We start from the raw sequence: 18,996 nt of genomic DNA on the forward strand, positions 1-18,996 counted from the left end.
AGCAGTGCTCCAAGTGGCTTTGAGCAAGGCCAGAGGACACCTGTGCCAGTGCCAGAAAGAATCACATCAGCAGTCCACATGGAGAAGGGCCGAGTGACTGCTCCATTCACTTCTTACTCATTGCATCAATTTACAGCTCTCAGGAGCAGTGTATTGGTTCTGGCGTGGAGGACGTAGCACTGGGGATAGTTCTATTTACAAAAACATGTGGATTTAATCAGAGAAATTGCTAATAATTAACCACTGAGTTGGACATTGAGCCTTTCTTTGGTATTGACGGTTCCTGAGGAATTACTCATTGTGTCACCCTTGACTTCTGAGTTATCTTGTAACTCTGTGTACAAGGAGACAGAACAGTAATTGCAGTCACCCTACTGTCCTCTTTTATCTACTGTTCTTCAAGAGCACACATGATAACGCAAATCCTCTTCCAGCCTTAGTAGCACTGTCCCCACGTGTCCCATCACACCTAGGCCTTCCTAAGCAACAAGGGTTCAGTGGCAATCAGTCTCTCGGGATTCATCCTCTTTCTGTCAGATGTTGGGGGTTACCTTAGAATGAGCATGTCCCTTTGGGGCAGTTCAGCCAACTGCCATAACACACAGACAACATGGAAATGTGGGAAAGAAAGAAGCAAAAGAAGGAATTTGGAAAATCTTCAGGCTCTGGAGACTGTAAATTAATAAAAGGAATCTGGATCCTGAAGACTCCAAAAGATCAGTGCAGCATGTGGTGAGTTCAGCTGTCAGACACTGCAAATTCCCAGGCCAGGGGCACTGCTGGTGTCACAGGCCCCCTTGCCAGGTGGCATCAGCCCTTTGCTGGACTTTTTGTTGGCATTCAGCAGGCTTCTCACCAGAGAGGTCTGTTGTATCAAAGTAATGTCTTTAGCAGGGCCAGATGAGTTTGTGCGTATTGGTGTGCACTGATCAAGTCTATGGTTTCTGAGGAATGGCTGTGGTGTCCTGCAGTGACTGTCACTTCTCTGTATCTCCCCTTTGGTCTCTTTCTTGGGTCCTCCTCTCCTCCCTTCTCCTGAGGCTGTGCAGCTTCCCAAGCCCTTTTGGTCACTGCTTTGGTTTGTAGGGTTGTGCAATGGCACCGAGTTAATAAGTAACTGTGGGTCATCAGAGTTTTTGTCCCAAGACCGCTTGAGGGTGTGGGGGGACTTTTATCCCAAGCATCTGCCCAGGTGTCTCAGTTGGGCAGAGCGAGAGGAAGGAGCTGCTGTTTCTTCTCCCCCGAGCTATGTCAGCAGCCCTGGAGAAGTTCTGCGGCTCCGTCTTCTGGGTGAGTGACTGCATCATCCCCAGTGCCTGTTCTCGGCACAGGACACCCTCTGTGGGGGGAGAGAAGTGGATTCCAGGGCTCACAGCCTGTCCTGCCAGTGAGACCCAAGTGCTGGTGGTTGGCAGAGGTTCTGGGGTTTATCCAGGAGTGCCATGGCAGTGTGTGCTGTGCACTGCCTGCACTGTATACCAGACAGTGAGGCAGTGACAGCTCTCTGACTGAGCTCTCTCCTGTTTTTGCCTTCCTGGGAACATAGGACAGCCTGTACGGACTTCTGGAGAAGGATTTAGCTTCAGCTGCTTCTGCTGGCTTGGCTCCAGCAAGGGGTGGCCGTCTCTCATTCAGGCAGAGAGATGGGGATGGGGATATCGCTCGGACCATGGCCGCGTGCTGAAATGCTCAGTCAGGAGGGTGGGTGTTGAAGGGGGGATGCAATGGCGTGGAGCTGGGTGGGCAGAACCTATAGGAGTGTTGGCTCTTGTCCTGTGTGCCAAGTGAGAGTCAAGCCGTGTCACGTGACGTGGTGTTCTGTCCTTGCTGCCCCCAGAATGATTCCTACCTTGCTCGTCCGGATGCTGACCTGCCGGTGTGCTTCCAGCAGACTGTGCTGGTCTGGATCCCCCTTGGCTTCTTCTGGATTTTGGCCCCATGGCAGCTCCTGCCCATGTGCAAATCCAGAGCCAAGAAATCCTCTGTGACCAAACTCTACATCATCAAACAGGTAGAGTGGAGCTGAGGGGGTCCAGATGACAGGCTGGAGCAGCCTGAGGTGTTGGTGGTATGAGTGGCAAGACTCTGTGCTACAGTCAGGTGTGGGATGGAGAGATGGGAAGTGTGGGAGGGAAGGAGCAATGGGACAGGGAACCATCCGGGACAGAAATGTGAAGGAGAGTCCAGCAGGAGGCATGTCTGGGACAGAGGGCATAACAGGAGGGATGCACTGGGAGGGAGGGCAGAGTGTGTATTGGGGCCTCTCTTGCAGGCTGCTACCTTCCAAACTGGAAATGATGACAGTGCTCCTGTGGAGCTGTGGCACATTCACAGGGTTGAAAGCTGCCCCAGGCCAACTCTGGGTTGGAAAGGGTGTGAGGATGTACAGATGTATTTTATGCCGACCTCTGTTGTCTCCCAGTGGTTCCCAGTGTCCACAATGGGCTGGCCCTCTCTCCCCACAGGTGCTGGCTGCTCTGCTGGTGCTGACGGCAGTGGCAGGGCTGGCCCTGGCGTTTGTCGATGCCGAGCAGGGCGCTGTGCCAGCTGTGCAGTACACCAACCCCAGCCTGTACATCGCCACCTGGGTAAGGGCTCAGCCTGAACGTGCTGTGTGTCACAGGGACACCGTGAGACTGCAGCCCCAAGCAGAACAAGGCTTCCCTAGCACAGAGATCAGAGGGAAGCTGTGTCCGTGGGGCAAGGGTAGCCTGGAAATTGGGTAGCACTAGCCCCAAACCTGTGTGGGTGGTGCACGAGGGTGATATGTTGAGGGCAGGTGCCTGGTTACAGTGCTCACTGCTGTTATCCTTAAAAGTGGGATGATTCTATGCCTGCAAGTGTAGGTGAGCTCTCTGACAGAACTTTACTAGGAGCAGCATGCTTTTCACTGGACTGTTTGCAGGGTAAACATCAGACCATGGCTTGCTGCTCTGACATCTCACAGTTTCCTTTACATTGCTGCTCAGTTTTGGGCAGACAGCCAGGAAGTCCCATGGGGTGCTCAGGCAGAGGAGAAAGCTGGCTGAAGAGGATCTAGTGGCTATTAGCTTGATGGAATATGTGCGTGGCAGTTACAGACATCTTGTGTGTGACGTGGAGTATTCTAACAGTCTTAACAAATGCTCAGGAGCTACACTTAAAAGCAAAATAAGACCTTCTTTTGCTTTCCTTCTTATTTTGCCGTGTCATTTAGTTTCACATGCAGAGTCCATGTGAGATGATAAGGCAAGGGGACTCCCCAGAGAGGCTGCACCGCTGGAATGTGATCTGGGTTCAGTTCCAGGTCTGGAGGCAAGGTGCTGGAGACAGGGTGTGACCCCTCATGGCTTGACATGTCTGAGAATCTGGAGTGAGAACAGCTAGAAAGAGTAATAGTGCCCTGCTGTAATGTCGGGTACATTCAAACCTGATGTCTTCCTGAAGTAAACATTTGCCCTATGTAATTAATTCTGAAGCTTATGAAGGGTTGGTGGTGTGTTCAGGGTATTCAAGGCAGTGAATCCCAGCAGATCATGTGTGCTGGCATCCCAGGACACATGATCCAAAGGCAGTTTTAGAGCCAGACCTAGTCCTGCAGCTCTGATTTTCTTTCCCCCAGGTTATGGTCCTGCTGGTGCAGGATGCACGGCGCTTCTGCTTGCGCAGAGATTCGGGGGTGCTCTTCTGCTTCTGGAGCCTCTCCCTTCTCTGTGGGATTCTGCCGTTCCAGTCGCTCGTCCGGAGAGCCCTGCAGGTTGAGCTTGACAGGAAGCTCTGTGCTTCAACGTGCTCTTGCTCTGCTCCAAAGAAAGCTTTTTCAGACTCTTCTCTTGACAAGCTCTCTGTGGTATCACTGGGGTCCCAGCTGCCCCGGGACCTTGGGGAACCAGAAGAGACCCGAGAGGGAATTGCTGTTTGAATTCATCCTGTCTCTTTGGTCTTGGAGAGCTTATACTTCCCAATTTCTCCACTTAAACACTTATGGGAGGAGGTCAGGGAGAAGCAGGGAGAGGTGGCAAAGGGAATCTGATCCAGGACTCAGAGCGAGTTTTGCACTGCTCTGTTGGGCTCAACCAAGGGATGGATTTTATCTCTGAGTACCAGGGGCCTTGAAACAATCCCCAGAAATAACCCTGGGCTTTCAATTTCTGCAGGAACCAATCTCTGACCTGCCACGGTTTATCCTTTTCTTCATCGCCTATGGGCTCCAACTGCTGCTCTTCCTTGTCTCAGGCCTCTCAGATATTGCCCCAGAAACAAAGGAAATCGGGAAGAAGGTGTGAGGACTACATGGGACTGGGTTTGGGGCGTTGTGTGGGGCAGGGCAGGCTCCGTGTAGGCTCCAGGCTCCTTGGGAAGACCTGACGATTTCAGCACAGGGCCCAGCAAGAGCTGGAGCCTGCAGCATGGGGCATCTGCATGTGTGTCCCGGGTGGGCTGAGGCTGGCTCTGAGCTGAGGTTTCTGGGGCTGGAGCCGGCATGGTTTGAAACCTATGAGGCTCCTTAATGGCTGGGGGGTGCTAAAGCAGCTTTTGTCAAAACCATTCCCCAGATGAACAATCTCTCAGTACCCCATTTGCTTTGTACCACAGAACCCAGAGGTGACAGCCTCCTTCCTGAGCTCCATCACCTTTGAATGGTACAGCAGGTGAGCCGGGCTCTGAGGGAGGTCGGGCTGGCAAAATGCAGGGGTGCCTCAGGGGAGCCTGCAGCACAGGCTGGGAGAGGCACCACGTCGGGTGCGGCCTGAGCCGTGGCCAGGATGGTGTGAAGGCTCTGCATTTGCAGCAAGGAGTCTCCAACAAGTGTCATTGGATTTCTCTGTCCCACAGCATGGTTTACAAGGGCTATCGCAAGCCTTTGGAGATAGAGGATGTCTGGGAATTGAAAGATAAAGACAAGACAAAGGCTCTTTACACTGCTTTTGAGAAGAACATGAAGACTGCGATGCAGAAGGCCAGAGCGGAACTGGAGAAACGGAAACGCAAGAAGAGACGCCAGGAAGGTGGCCCAGACCATGGGAACAGCATGAGCAAGGCCCAGAGCCAAGACATCCTGGTGCTGGTAAGTCCATTCCTGCTCTTGGCCTTGTATGAGACGAGACATCCAGGTCAAGCCTCAGGGAGTAGGGTCACCTCAGCTCCCCTGCAGCACCTTTGCTGGGTGTTCCCTTCTTTGATCCTGCAGGACCATGGGCAAGGATAGGGGAAACCATGAGAGGGTCTTCCTGTCATGTCCTTGGCAGATCCCCCTATTTTGTCTCCATCTTTCTGCCTTACATAAAGACAGGAAACACCCTCAAATCTGCAGTGCAAGCAGATCCCTTATGTCTATCTACCTCAGATACTTTCCAGCAAGGAGGTCAGAGGGAACATCATTCTGTGACCACCCCTGGGCTCAGATTCTTCAGGATTTTTGCCTGATGTTTGGCCTGAGAGGTTCAGGCTGGTTTGGGTTTTAACAATTGTCTTTGGTACAAAAGAGAAGATGCTAATCCTGGGTGTGTATGACATAAGCAGAGATCAGTGAAAGGCAGCGTGACAGGAGCTAAAGCCAAGGCTTTGTTCAGGATACCTGATCTGGGGTCAGTGAGGTGCTGCCCTGAAGCATCCTTCCAGATGCAGGACACCTGCACAGCCAGCTCCCTCACTGCTGTGTGGGCTTCCTTCTAGGAGGAGAAGCAGCCAAAGAAGAAGAAGAAGAAGGGAGACAAAGAGGACTCAGGCCCTCCCAAGGATTACCCCAAGGGCTGGTTGATGAAAACCTTGGGCAAGACCTTCCAGCAGAATCTCCTACTAGCAGTGGCGTTCAAGCTGGTGCATGATGCCCTCGTGTTTGTCAGCCCCCAGCTGCTGAAGTGAGTCCTTTCTCTGTCTCTGTCCTGACTTTCCACCCAGCCCCACCACCTCCCAGTGTGTGCACTGTATCCAGCCCCACCATCTCCATGTGTGCCTCTCCCAGCCACAGACCCTGGGGACATTTTGTACCCTCACCAAAAACGGGAGAATGTGTTTGGGTACAGTTTAACAAATAAGTGATTTGAGCTGGCTGCCAGCTCTTATGTGTAATACCCTGCTCCCCTGCATCCTGTTGTGCAGCCCTGCTCCCTCCCTGGAGATAGCTCTTCTTTGGGGCCCTCCAAGAGTCAGTGCAGCTCAGCCCAGCGGGCCTCCCCGGTTTGTTTTGCAGAGCAGCACAGTCTCTGTGCTGTAGATGATCTTCCATTAGTGACCCTCTGCTGTGTCTGTGGCAGAACAGGGTTCCCAGCTTGTTGACCATCAGCCAGCTCTCTGGGGCAGGGTTTTGCTCACCACTCTTGTGAGGATGCTCCCCCTGCATTCACTTGGAGCATCCTGCTTGGGTCTGTCTCAGTAGGGTGTGTGTCTCACGAGCTTCCTTCCCCGCCAGGCTGCTGATTGCCTTTGTGTCGGATGAGGACTCCTTTGCCTGGCGAGGCTATTTGTATGCCATCCTGCTCTTCCTGACAGCAGTGATCCAGTCCCTCTGCCTGCAGCAGCACTTTAGCTTGTGCTTCCAGCTTGGCATCAATGTACGAGCCAGTCTCATCGCTGCCATCTACAAGAAGGTCTGTATGGTCCTGCCATCATCCCTGTTGCTTCCTCCAGGCTGGGCTGTGGATAAAATCATCCCTCTACCCCGTCAACCTGGGCTGTGTGCACTTTCCTCTTCAGAAGGTGCAGGAAGAGCTTGGGGGACACCCACCCAGCACTGAGGACATTGTGAGCCCTAGCTCTGCTTGGGACCTGGGTGCTGCAGCCATGTGTTTTGCAGCTACCAGGGGCTGAGGCAGGTTTCTCTTCAGAGCAGTGCAACACCTAGGGCAGGCGCCACTAGGATTCCTGCACAGGGGTGCTTTCCTTTGCAGCCAGCACCCAGTGGCTCCAGGCGTGCAGGCAGTGAGGAGAGCATTGATGCCCAGTACAGAGGCACCAGGAGCAAACCCAGAAGTGGTTTCAGCCTGGTCTGCTAATTCCCTGCTCTGAGCCATGCTGCTGGCAGCAGGGCTGCTCCCAGCCTGGCTTGTGCTGACTGTACTTTCTCTTTCCAGTCGCTCACCATGTCCGGAGCTACCCGCAAGGAGTCCACAGTGGGGGAGACTGTGAATCTGATGTCAGCTGATGCCCAGAGGTTCATGGACTTGGCCAACTTTATTCACCAGCTGTGGTCATCCCCCCTGCAAATTATCCTGTCCATTGTCTTCCTCTGGGGAGAGCTGGGCCCCTCTGTTTTGGCTGGCATTGCAGCCTTGTTGCTGCTCCTCCCCATAAATGCCTTCCTGGTTGCCAAGGCCAAAACCATTCAGGTCAGTGGTGGGTGCAATATCCTCCCTGGTCTCCCACATCCAACCCCACTGTTGCTCCCTTCTATCATTTGCCACACTCCCTACCCTTTGCTTTTGTGCTCTGGATCTTTCCCAGCCCAGGAAGTTGGTCTCACTTGGGCTGGGGGTGCCTCTAGCCTGAGCCAGAGGTGATCAGCTGCCATGAGCTGGAGATAGGTGAGATCTGTTCTACCATCACAGCTGAACTTGAACCAGACTGGGCACAGCCTTGAGGGCTAAAAATGAGATATTGCCACCCATAAGATAAAGCTTTAGCTTCTACTTGACAGCAGGGTGGTGTTTTTCCCCAACTTGCCCAGGGCCACAGGGAGCAAAGACTCAGCTTCATGGGATGACTTCTCTGGGCTGTGGAGCCCATCCTTCCCTTCCCTGTGGCAGCCCAGATGTATTTCCAAGGGTGAGCTGGTGGTTCAGGTGATGTCTGGCTCTTCTCTTTGTAGGAGAGGAGCATGAAGGACAAGGACGAACGCATGAAAATAATGACTGAAATCCTCAATGGAATCAAGGTGGGCAGTGGAGTGGAGACTCTGGGCAGCTGCTGCACCCCTCTTCTTGGTGCACTGTACCTGGAGGCAGCACACCTCTATAACCCTACAGCACCAGTGTTAGTCTAGCTTGGGGGCCCTGTGTCTGGGTCTCAGCAATTCCTTGGCTGCCTCATCTTTTGAAAAGTTGGCTGGGGAAGAGCTCTGGATACTTGGACTAAGACTTGGGAGCCCAGAGAGGGTTTTCTGGATGGCTGTGGTAGTGGCATGGTGATAGAGGAGCTGGCAGTGACCTGTAAGCTGAGATTGAGGGAGTGCAGTGGGGAAATGCTATAAGCAGGACAGGAGAGGGGAGATGCAGTGGCCAAGTAGGCTTCTGAGCAATCCAGTGAGCTGAGTGTGGAGGTGGGCATTCCTGTGAGACCAGCATCCACTCACCCTGCTCATCCTGCAGATCCTGAAGCTTTTTGCCTGGGAGCCCTCCTTTGAGAAGAGAGTTAATGAGATCCGGGGACGTGAGCTCAAGAACTTGGTGAACTTTGGTTACCTGCAATCAGTCTCTGTCTTCGTGTTCACATGTGCTCCTTCCCTGGTGAGTGACAACAGCCCTGGGGAGGGGGGTCCCTTCCTCTGAGCTGGGGCTGGGCTGTGGCCAAGGGGATGGGAAATATTTGGAACCTCAGCTGCAGTGTTTCTGCAGCGAGGAAGGGGCTGGCTGGTGGATATAGATTGTGGTTCTGGTTGCTGGCAGGAGAGCTGTGGTGGAAAAGGATCCCATCTGGGTGGTGAAATGGGGCCCAAAGGAGAACAGAAGCAGGAGGGGAACAGGTTCCCAGCACAAAGGCACTGCTGAGGCCTTGGGGTAGTTTGAGGGCCGGGGCTGCACACAAACACACTGATGGTGGCTTTCCCTTATATCTGTCCTAGGTCTCCTTGGCAAGCTTTGCTGTCTATGTGCTTGTGGATGAGAACAACATCTTGGATGCACAGAAGGCCTTCACTGCCATCTCCCTTTTCAATGTGCTGCGCTTCCCCATGGCCACGCTGCCCATGGTCATCTCCTCCCTGGTGCAGGTCAGGCCTCACGTAGGGCAGGGGGTGTAGGGTGATCCTGTGACCTCTGTCCAAACCAGCAGATGGGGCTCAGGTGTGTGATGGACCCCCAGGGGTCAGTGCACAGTGCTCTGAGGGCAGTGGGGTGGGACAGGACTCACATGCATAACACAGTTTGGGGCCCAGAGATTGGGTGGGGACTGTGATGTGGTGCTCTGCTTAGGGGCTCCTGCCAGCCCACCCATGCCCATGTGCCATCCTCATCCTCTTTCTACCATGGCAGACCAATGTGTCCACTGAGAGGCTGGAGCGCTACCTGAGTGGAGAGGACCTGGACACTTCAGCTATCCACCACAACCCCATTGCAGGCAGGTGAACCTCCAGATTACTCTCCGTGGGCCTCAGGCTGGCCCAGCCCTGGCCTTTCCCCTCTCTGAGGGACATGTCTCTCTGGCAGGCAGTGCTGTGCGTTTCTCGGAGGCCACCTTTGCCTGGGAGCAGGATGGCAACGCTGCCATAAGAGAGTGAGTGCTCTGTGCCACATCAGGGGCAGAGGGCTGGGGAGGGGGAGGCTTTCTGTGTCATTAGCTGGGGAGGGCCATCACCTCTCACAGTGCTGCTAGGCATGAGTGTCCCAGAGACACTGCCCTGTCCCACCCAGGAACTGACGGGGGACGTGGCAGCGCTGCTTCCTCAGCCCTCGTGTCTTTGCAGTGTCACCCTGGACATCACGCCTGGGAGCCTGGTGGCTGTGGTGGGGACTGTGGGCTCAGGCAAATCTTCGCTGGTGTCAGCCATGCTCGGGGAGATGGAGAATATCAAGGGACACATCAACATCCAGGTGAGAGAAGCCAGCTGGTGCACAGGGCTTTGGGGCTGCCTGGGAGCTCAGCAGCGAAGTAGAGCAGGACTGTCCCAGAGTGGTGGCTCAGGGCAAGGACAGGCTGCGGGAGGTGTCAGTGCTCAGGCTTATCCCTGACACGTAGCTGTTCTTGTCTCTTCTGCCAGGGCTCCCTGGCCTATGTCCCCCAGCAGGCCTGGATCCAGAATGCCACACTCAAAGACAACATCATTTTTGGGTCGGAACTGGATGAAGCCAGGTATCAGCAGGTCCTCAAGGCTTGCGCCCTCCTTCCAGACCTGGAATTGCTGCCTGCAGGTGACCAGACAGAGATTGGAGAGAAGGTATCAGCCCCGGGCACCATGGGTTTCCAATAGCACCTGCAGCAGAGGTCAGAGCTGTTGCCCTGTGCCAGCCCCATGTCCAGGGAGGTCCTTCCCTTCCTTCCAGGGAATCAACCTGAGTGGGGGCCAGAAGCAGCGGGTCAGCCTGGCGCGGGCGGTGTACAGCAATGCAGACATCTACGTCCTGGATGATCCGCTCTCTGCCGTGGATGCCCACGTGGGCAAGTACCTCTTTGAGCACGTGCTGGGGCCAAAAGGGCTGCTGCAAAAGAAGGTGAGCACCCATCCCTTCAGCAAACCCCCAGCCAGGCAGGAGTGGCACTGGTGTGGTGTTAGCTGTCCGAGGAAGTCTGAGGTTGCTTGCCTGGGCCAGAGAGGAATCCTGCAGATTTCACATGGGGCTGCAGCAGGCAGGAGAGGCCCCAGGATTTCCCAGAGGGGTACCCTGTGTCCTCATAGCCAGGGATTGCTAAGCAGACAAGTCCCCAAGTGGGAGATGGAGAGCCTGCAGACCCATGGTTGGGGATGAGGGGTGCTCTGATGATTACTACCCTGCAACCCCTTTGTTGCAGACACGGATCTTGGTGACGCACAGTATCAGTTTCCTGCCCCAGGTCGATAACATTGTGGTGCTGACAGCAGGAGCAGTGTCTGAGCATGGCTCCTACAGCACCCTGCTTGCAAACAAGGGGGCCTTTGCTCAGTTCCTGAACTTGTATGGAAATCAGGAGGAGGATGTTTCAGAGGAAAATACTGCAGGTACTGGGAACACAGTGGGGCTGTGGCTGTTAGAGTGGCTGTGCACGTGTCTTGGGGATATGAAGGTCTGATGTGTCAGCCTGACCTGGCCCTATCCAGCCCAAGCACCAATGGTGACTGCTGTAAATCCTTCTTAGCCTCTGGCAATCAGCAGCACAGTAACCTCCTGACTAAGATTTGCATTCAGGCATTATGTTGAGCATCCAGCAGAGGACCCGTTTAACTTTTTTACTCCCTTTTTAGTTCATTTGTTATGGGTCTTAAAATCTTATGTGGCAACAGGCTCCATATTTTTGTGATGCTGGGGTCAGAAAGATCCTTTGGTTTGTTCTAAACATCCCACTGGATAATATTTCATCTTTATCATGTCCCCCAGTGCTATGGGGAGGAGTAGTGTTAGGTCAGGTGGGTGCTTACCCTGTCAGAGCTCAGCCCAATTGTCTAGCTGCAGCCTGGCTATTCCCAGTATTCTTCACAGGGCCCACCTCCACCTGCTCAAGGAGACGCTTCTGAGCGGGAGTGATATGACCTGTCAGATTTTGCACCTACTAAACTAGCACAAATCCTCTGCTTGAGGTGGCCAGTGGTGCTGGAAGAAGTCAGCAGGAGGGATTGCCTCTGTGCAGGCCTTTAGCCCTATGTCCCCTATCAGTTCTCCCTCCAGCAGAATGCATTTCTTCCTCCTCCTGCTGTGCTGGTCTTGCAGCAAGGTTGGAGAAGGTGTGATACGTGGTGTTAGGACAGAGCCTAGGCCTGGGGTACGGCACAGAGCAGGGGTGTGGTGTATGGGGTCTGCTCTTTCCTCAGTGCCTGACTCTACCTTCCCTCATCCCTGTGCTTGTAGCTGTTGCTTTAGCTGGGAATGAAGAGGAGGCTGATGAAGCTGTTGATCCTTGCATGGAGGACCACACTGAAGATGTGGTGACTATGACGCTGAAGAGAGAGGCCAGCATCCATCAGAGAAAATTGAGTCGCAGGTGGGCCATGACCTGAGCTCTCAGCTCTTTCTCCTGCCACATGCACTGCTCCCTCAGAGACAGGGATCTGGGGGCTTCCCAGGGAGTTCCAGCTGGGAGCCTCCCTGCCTGCTCCTACCACAAGCTGCTCTGGGTCAGGAGCATCTGATTTTGCCTTTACTCACACCAGTGTGCCACAGCCTTACTCTGCAGTCTTCCCTGAAACTCGTGCTGAGGGCTAGTTTTGCCTTTGGGAATGAGACTTTAATTTTATGGCTGCACATACCTAGTGCTTTCACAAGGCTTGCTCAAAGCTGCCCCAGTTAGCACATTATTTTCCAGAGGACTCCACCACTGAAGACCCAGTGCAGCACAGGGATGGACCCCCAGGAGATTGGGACCAATCCAACACCCTGTGACTAATGGTACTCATCACTTCCCTGCAGCCTTAGTAAAAGGAGCACCAGTTCCCAGAAGAAGGCCCAGGAGAAGCCCCCAAAGAAAGGACAGAAACTGATCGAGAAAGAAGCTGTGGAAACCGGCAGGGTGAGGAGGATGAAGGGATGAAGCACTGTGCTGCCCTGGCTAAGTGCTGCCCGACCCTGACCGTGGCTCAGAGAAGCTGCTGTGGGCTTCCACAGCCAAGAGACACGAAGGAGACAGAGCTGCCTGGGACTGGTGGGTGGGGTGGTGGAGGGGAGCACTGTGGGCAGCAAGGTGGAGTCCCAAGGCTGTGCTGGGTGTCATTGCTGTGGTCTGATGGGCTCAATTGGTCCACAGGTGAAGTTCTCCATGTACGTGCGGTACCTGCGTGCCGTTGGCTGGTGCTTCACCTTCTGGATCATCATGGGCTACGTTGGACAGTACGTTGCCTACATCGGGAGCAACCTGTGGCTCAGTGACTGGACCGACGACTCGGTGCGCTATCAGAACCAGACCTATCCCACGCAGCGGCGGGACCTGCGGATCGGTGTCTTTGGGGCGCTGGGGGTGTCACAAGGTGAGTGTGGGAGGACAGCAGTTCCCACTCACTGCATTTGTGCGGTCCAGGAGGGATATGACTTGCACGGCCTGCAGCCAGCAGTGCGGTAAGGAGCAGGGGACCCAGCATTTTGTTAATTTGCCTGCTGCTGCCTTCCTTCCAGCCCCTGGCTGAATTATGGACACACTCCAGTCTGAAAGCAGCATAAATTGTCCCAAGCCTGTGTTGCCCCCTCAGTTTAAGATCATTTTCTTTAATCAGATTAGACATAGTGCTAGGGTCCAAGGCTTTCCAATAGGGTTAGTGTTCCTCCACTGTGCTGGCACGCAGTTTCTGGGGCCTCCCAAGAAGGTGGGATGCAGGATTATCCCAGCGGCTTGCTGCAGAGCTGCTGGCTTGGCACTGCTTGGTGTGTCCATCACACCAAAGGATACCTGGGGCCAGTGTTACCCAGCCATGAGCTGGTGACAGCCCTGTGCTCTCCTTGCAGCCATCTTCCTGCTCTTTGCAACCATACTGTCTGCCCGGGGCGCCATGCGAGCCTCCCGGGTCATGCACCAGCAGCTGCTCAGCAACATCCTGCGCGCGCCCATGAGCTTCTTCGACACCACCCCCATCGGCCGCATCGTCAACAGGTTTGCCAAGGTAAGAGAGCACCCCCAGCACGCAGGAGGTGTTTGTTTGTCCCACCACATCTGCATAAGGTTGGGTAGTGGCATAACCCTGCTCCTGTTGAGCACTGCACAGCGGAGCCCAGGTAAAGGCCAGGAAGGGACATGGGGATGCAAGGCTGACCGTGAGCCAAACCTCATCCTGGGCTCTCTTAGAGAGACGGTGTGGCAAATCACAGGAAGTTGTTACCTCCTCTGCTCAGTGCTGAGGAGCTTACACCTGGGTACTGTGTCCTGTTTGGAGTCACCTGGGCAAGAAGGATGTGGACAAACAGAAGAGAGTCCATAGTAGATGACTAAGAGAGATAAGAGCCCAGAGCTCACGTCCCACAATGAGAAGTCCTTCTATTTATAGACGTACAGCAAAATCTACAATCTTTTCTATCTAAGTGAAGGTCAAAAACAAAGAGAAAATGAGAAAGGAGGGAAAATACAAACAGGTAATTTCAAGTGTGCTGTGTCTCCACTTCTTCCTTTGGTACCATCTATTGAATTTTGGGAATTAAATTTCTTCTTAAAATTAAGCCTATGAGCTTGGGTTTACACTGAGTTGAGGGCGTATGTGGTGCCTGGCTAGGAGATGGATAAGGACCAGCTGGAGACCTGGGTGCACCTGCATGGACCTGGAGCTTGCCCTGTCCCTCTTTTTGCTTCATTTACTGCTCCTGCATCCTAGCTCCTGATGAAGATGCAGTTCTTAAAGCTGACCTGTGTAACAGGGGAATATTATAGGAAATTTTTGTTAAAACATACGCTGCAGGTGAGAGGGCCACGATGCACAGAGCATCACCATACAATTTCAGAAAGCTTTAGGCATTGGCCCAAACAAAGTAACACCATGCCACATCAGGAGGCTTCAGGTGTCTGCCCATACACTGTAACATCACATCACTTCAGAAGGCTGCAAGCACCTGCTCTTTGTGTTCTTTAGCCAAACTTTTATGCCCTTTATCTTACACCCTTAACACTGTGTGTCCTCTTTACCCTTTGGTGATTGGTCAGTGCACTTTGGCACTCCATGTCTCATTACCTTCAATGCTGCTCACCTGTTTTTCACAGCTGTAGCCCATTAGGGATGAGGCTCGGCTGTAGCCCCACTCCCAAATACCACAAACTATGGACCTACAAGTTTCTCTGTTAACTCAGCTGTTCACAAGCTAAGAACTGTGGCCCTAAATGAGGTTGTGACCATAACACCAATTCAGGATGATCTGATATTTTTGCAAGTGTCTGGCACTGTGTTACCACAGAAGTGTGTAGGAACCCTGTGTGTATGGGGCCCTTGGGCATCTGCTTCTCTCTGGGGTCACTGACTGCTTCTCTATACTTTTTTATGTGCTGCAGGACATCTTCACGGTAGATGAGACCATTCCCACGTCCTTCCGCAGCTGGATCTCCTGTTTAATGGGCATCATTAGCACACTGATTGTGATCTGCCTGGCCACTCCATTCTTCGCTGTCGTCATCGTTCCCTTGAGCATCTTCTACTATTTTGTGCTGGTGAGAACCTGGGCCCTGAGAGAAGCTTCTGCCCTGCAGAGAGCAGTATCTTGGTGGCTGCTGGGCTTTGTGTTGATAACCAGTCTGTCGCTCGTTTCAGCGCTTCTACATCTCCACGTCACGCCAGCTGAGGCGTCTGGACTCTGTCACCAGGTCTCCCATCTACTCCCACTTTGGTGAGACGGTGTCAGGCCTTTCTGTGATCCGGGCCTATGGACACCAAGAACGCTTCCTGAAGCAAAATGAGGTCACCATGGACATAAATCAGAAAAGTGTTTATTCCTGGATAGTATCAAATAGGTGAGTTTTACCACTTATGCCACAGCACAGCTTGCAGCACTTCTGCCCATGGCTTCTGGGTCCTGAGAGAGATCCCTGGGATCCTGCAGTCCTCCCTCTTGATCTCAGCATTGTGTAGCTACTGGAGCAGTTTAGGATAGGGGCACCATCTGTGGCAGTAGGGCATTTAGGGTGATTTTGAATGCCAAAGTATTCTCCCCTACAAAGTGTCCAGAGGCTGGGCAGGGTAGCTGTGCAGTCAAGGGCTGAGATGCTCTTGGTTAGTTCTGGGAACAGGGTCATCCTCCAGGCACAGCAGGAGTGCAATGCGGGCACTTTCTGGTTTTGAATCTTACTGGTAAATGATTTGGGTGTTTGAGGGTTAAATGTTTGGGGCCCTTCTGATACACAGCATTACCAGCACAGGAGGTTATGTGTGGGACATGGACTGACATAAATGAACCTGCTTGCAGAATTGGCCACAAATGACCCGCTGTGTACATGCACTGTTGTGTGCAGTGTGCACAGCACTGGGCTCGTGGCTGCCTGGGAGGGATGCTGGTGCAGTGTGCTGTTACTGGTGGGCTGTGTGTTGGGCACAGGCAGATGCCTTCCTGGCTCTCACTGCCCTTCAGCCGTCCTCTCCTGGTGCAGGTGGCTGGCCATCCGTCTGGAGTTCGTTGGGAGCCTGGTGGTCTTCTTCTCTGCACTGCTGGCAGTGATTGCAAAGGGCACTTTGGAGGGTGGCATCGTGGGTCTTTCTGTCTCCTCTGCTCTCAATGTGAGTCACTGAAAGCATTTTCTCCTTCCAGGACAGGGCTGTCTCTGGGAGCTTTGGGCTGCTGGCAGGGTGCTGCCCTGCCACCAGCTCTGTTCCATGGAAATGGGATTATCTGGGGTATCCCATCACCTGGGGATTGGCTATAGAGCGGGAGGCACATATTCATCCCAGTCTGAGTAGGATATTTGCTGCCATGGGGAGGAATATGGCCCTGCTGTGGATTAGAGATGCTGCAGCAAAGTTTTTGAAGGGCTGGGGAGAGGTGGCCTGGGGAGAGGTGGGCTGTGTCTCAGCAGTGACCATGATTAGGGGCCATGCCAGGTATGCTCATGCCCAGGATGATTCCCTGGGCTGAGGTGGGAGGTGGTTTTTCCTGGGTGCCACTAAGCTCTGCACCCTCTGATTCTGCCATGCAGGTGACCCAGACACTGAACTGGCTGGTGCGGACATCTTCGGAGCTGGAGACCAACATTGTGGCTGTGGAGCGGGTCCATGAGTACATGACGGTGAAGAATGAGGTGAGGAATCCAGGGTCTGGGCAAACACCTGCTGCACAGCTTGGTGCTAGTCAGCATTGCAGAGTGAACCCCCCTAACGCTCCTGTGCCCTCCCCCAGGCTCCATGGGTGACAAAAAATCGTCCACCACGTGGCTGGCCCAGCAGAGGCGAGATCCAGTTCATTGACTACAAAGTTCGCTACCGACCTGAACTGGACCTGGTTCTTCAGGGGATCACCTGTAATATTGGGAGCACTGAGAAGGTGCCTCTGCCCTCACTATGCTCTTTACAGGGACTCTGTTAAAATTGTTTCTTCTCGGCTTCAGTCTGTGCGCTGGGGTGGGATGGTGATGGGATGTGGCTCCTGGGGACTTGAGCTGCAGGAAAGGAACCTAAGCAGACAGTCTGGGTGATGGTAAGGGCAGGAAGGCCCACCAGACCAAGATGGAGAGCATCTTTCTACAGCCCTGTCAGCTGGTCTAAAAAGCTTCTTCCACAGGTTGGGGTTGTGGGCCGGACCGGGGCTGGAAAATCCTCCCTCACCAACTGCCTGTTCCGGGTGCTGGAGGCGGCTGGAGGGAAGATCATCATTGACGACGTGGACATAGCAACAATTGGCCTCCACGACCTGCGCAACAACCTCACCATCATCCCCCAGGTGAGCTGATCCCCACCTTTCCACATCCCACTGCTGCAGGGCCCCTGCATGGCCTCAGTGTGTCCCTGGGTGCTGTGGACATGCCAAAGGCCTGTGAGCAGGCTGTCACCACATCCCCTGCCAGCTGTAGGCAGTGGTGTGAGCAGGATGTGGCCACACTTGGAGGCCAGGAACCATTGGCCCAGCTAAATGGCTGTGGTGGGGCTGAACATGGTGCTGCCCCTGGCAGGACCCTGTGCTCTTCACTGGAACCTTGCGGATGAACCTGGACCCCTTTGACCAGTACTCAGACGAGGAGATCTGGAAGGCCTTGGAGCTGGCTCACCTGAAGACATACGTGCAAGGCCTTCCCGAGAGGCTGCTGCATCTCGTGACCGAGGCAGGGGAGAACCTGAGGTGAGCAGAGGAGCGGATGCAGGCCCAGCTCCCCTTCCTTCTCTAGATCCCAGGGACCAGCCTGGAACAGCAGCCTCCAGCAAAGTGGCTGTCCAGGGATGATGCACAGAAGCTTCTGGGAAGTGAAGATGAAAGAAAATGGCCGAAGAGTCAAGGCTCTTAGGGAGCTAGTGTGAGCCAACCCTTCTGTGTTGGCCCAGAGAGTAATATGCTGAGGGACGTGGTGCTCAGGGGGGCAGATGGTCAGTGGGGAAAGGCCAGGGACAGTGTTGGGGTCAGAGCAGCAAGACGCAGTAGGCTTGCAGAAGGTCTGCTAGTGTCGGTCTAGTAACTCCTGCTCTTCATCTCATCCCAGTGTTGGGCAGAGGCAGCTTGTGTGCTTGGCTCGGGCCCTTCTCCGCAAAGCCAAGATCCTCATCCTGGATGAAGCAACAGCAGCCGTAGATCTGGAAACTGATCATTTAATCCAGACAACAATCCGGAGTGCATTTGCTGACTGCACTGTCCTTACTATTGCCCATCGCCTCCACACCATCATGGACAGCAACAGGTACCATGGGACAATAATGCAGAGCAAAGGGAATGGGGATCTGGACTCCTGGGATGGGGTGAGAGGTGGACAGCAGTGGAAGTGAGAATGCAGCCAGAGGGGCAGGGGTGGATGCAGAGCCTGGGGCAGTAATACACAGTGGTGAAGAGAACAGAAGGATAGTACAGATGCCCATGCAGAAGTGCTGCCTTTGCGGGAGAAACATTTTTTGGGATCCTTCTTTACAGCAGCAGACCACAGAAGCATTTGCTGTTGACACCTTATGTGCGTGACCCATAACACAGGGAGGAGGGCTGTGCCCTCGCCACTGCTGAGAGAACCACATAAAGTGGCTTAGGAGGAGCAAGGGTTCGGTGGGCTGCACTATCCACTCGGATCCTGGGAGCTGAGGCCATGTTCCCTTCTGCCAGGGTGATGGTGCTGCATGCTGGGCAGATTGTGGAATTCGACAGTCCCGAGGAGCTGCTCATGAAGCAGGGCTTCTTCTCCGCCATGGCAAAGGACGCCGGCATCACTGCTGCAGAAACCACCGCCCTGTAGGCAGAGTGCTGCAGGGCCGGCTGTGAGACAGCTCCTCCTGCTGCCACTCACCCTGCGGGCACTGGTGTCTCCCACAGCCAAGCTGCCCAGGAATTGGCCTCTCTGCAGCAGGGAAGCAAGAGGGTGGCTTCTCTGGTTGTCCAGAGACTGAGCATCTGGACTTGAGCGAACTGTTAACCTTACTACCACATCCTACCTGCTGTACACACAAGGGTCTGGAGCTGCATAATTTATTCCAGGATAGAGGCGAAAAGCTATCTGCCAGGCAGGGAGATCATGACCTCCAGTGGGGGTGATCTTAGTTTTTGTACTTCACCATGCCAGGTGAATTTACCTTAGAGATGCTTTAGCATTATG

At 53.9% G+C, this 18,996-nt stretch overlaps 1 protein-coding gene across 1 annotated transcript; it reads left to right on the forward strand.

Annotated features, from left to right (window-relative positions):
* The first annotated feature begins 1,757 nt into the window (after positions 1–1,757).
* ABCC2 (ATP binding cassette subfamily C member 2) lies at positions 1,758–18,856 on the forward strand. The gene is made up of 31 exons (XM_041461035.1): positions 1,758–2,011; positions 2,466–2,588; positions 3,602–3,736; positions 4,137–4,259; positions 4,576–4,631; positions 4,816–5,047; positions 5,656–5,840; positions 6,392–6,569; positions 7,053–7,307; positions 7,787–7,852; positions 8,286–8,423; positions 8,759–8,905; positions 9,168–9,256; positions 9,346–9,408; positions 9,599–9,725; positions 9,893–10,069; positions 10,176–10,343; positions 10,642–10,828; positions 11,673–11,805; positions 12,231–12,330; positions 12,565–12,784; positions 13,257–13,411; positions 14,782–14,937; positions 15,038–15,237; positions 15,871–15,997; positions 16,414–16,515; positions 16,614–16,757; positions 16,995–17,153; positions 17,383–17,549; positions 17,905–18,099; positions 18,510–18,856. The coding sequence occupies exons 1-31, from the start codon at positions 1,955–1,957 to the stop codon at positions 18,637–18,639; spliced, it is 4,494 nt and encodes a 1,497-aa protein (XP_041316969.1). The 5' UTR covers positions 1,758–1,954; the 3' UTR covers positions 18,640–18,856.
* The last annotated feature ends 140 nt before the right edge of the window (positions 18,857–18,996 follow it).

This window comes from Pyrgilauda ruficollis, unplaced genomic scaffold, assembly GCF_017590135.1.
Source record: "Pyrgilauda ruficollis isolate IOZ18807 unplaced genomic scaffold, ASM1759013v1 scaffold15, whole genome shotgun sequence".
Taxonomy (NCBI): Eukaryota; Metazoa; Chordata; class Aves; order Passeriformes; family Passeridae; genus Pyrgilauda; species Pyrgilauda ruficollis.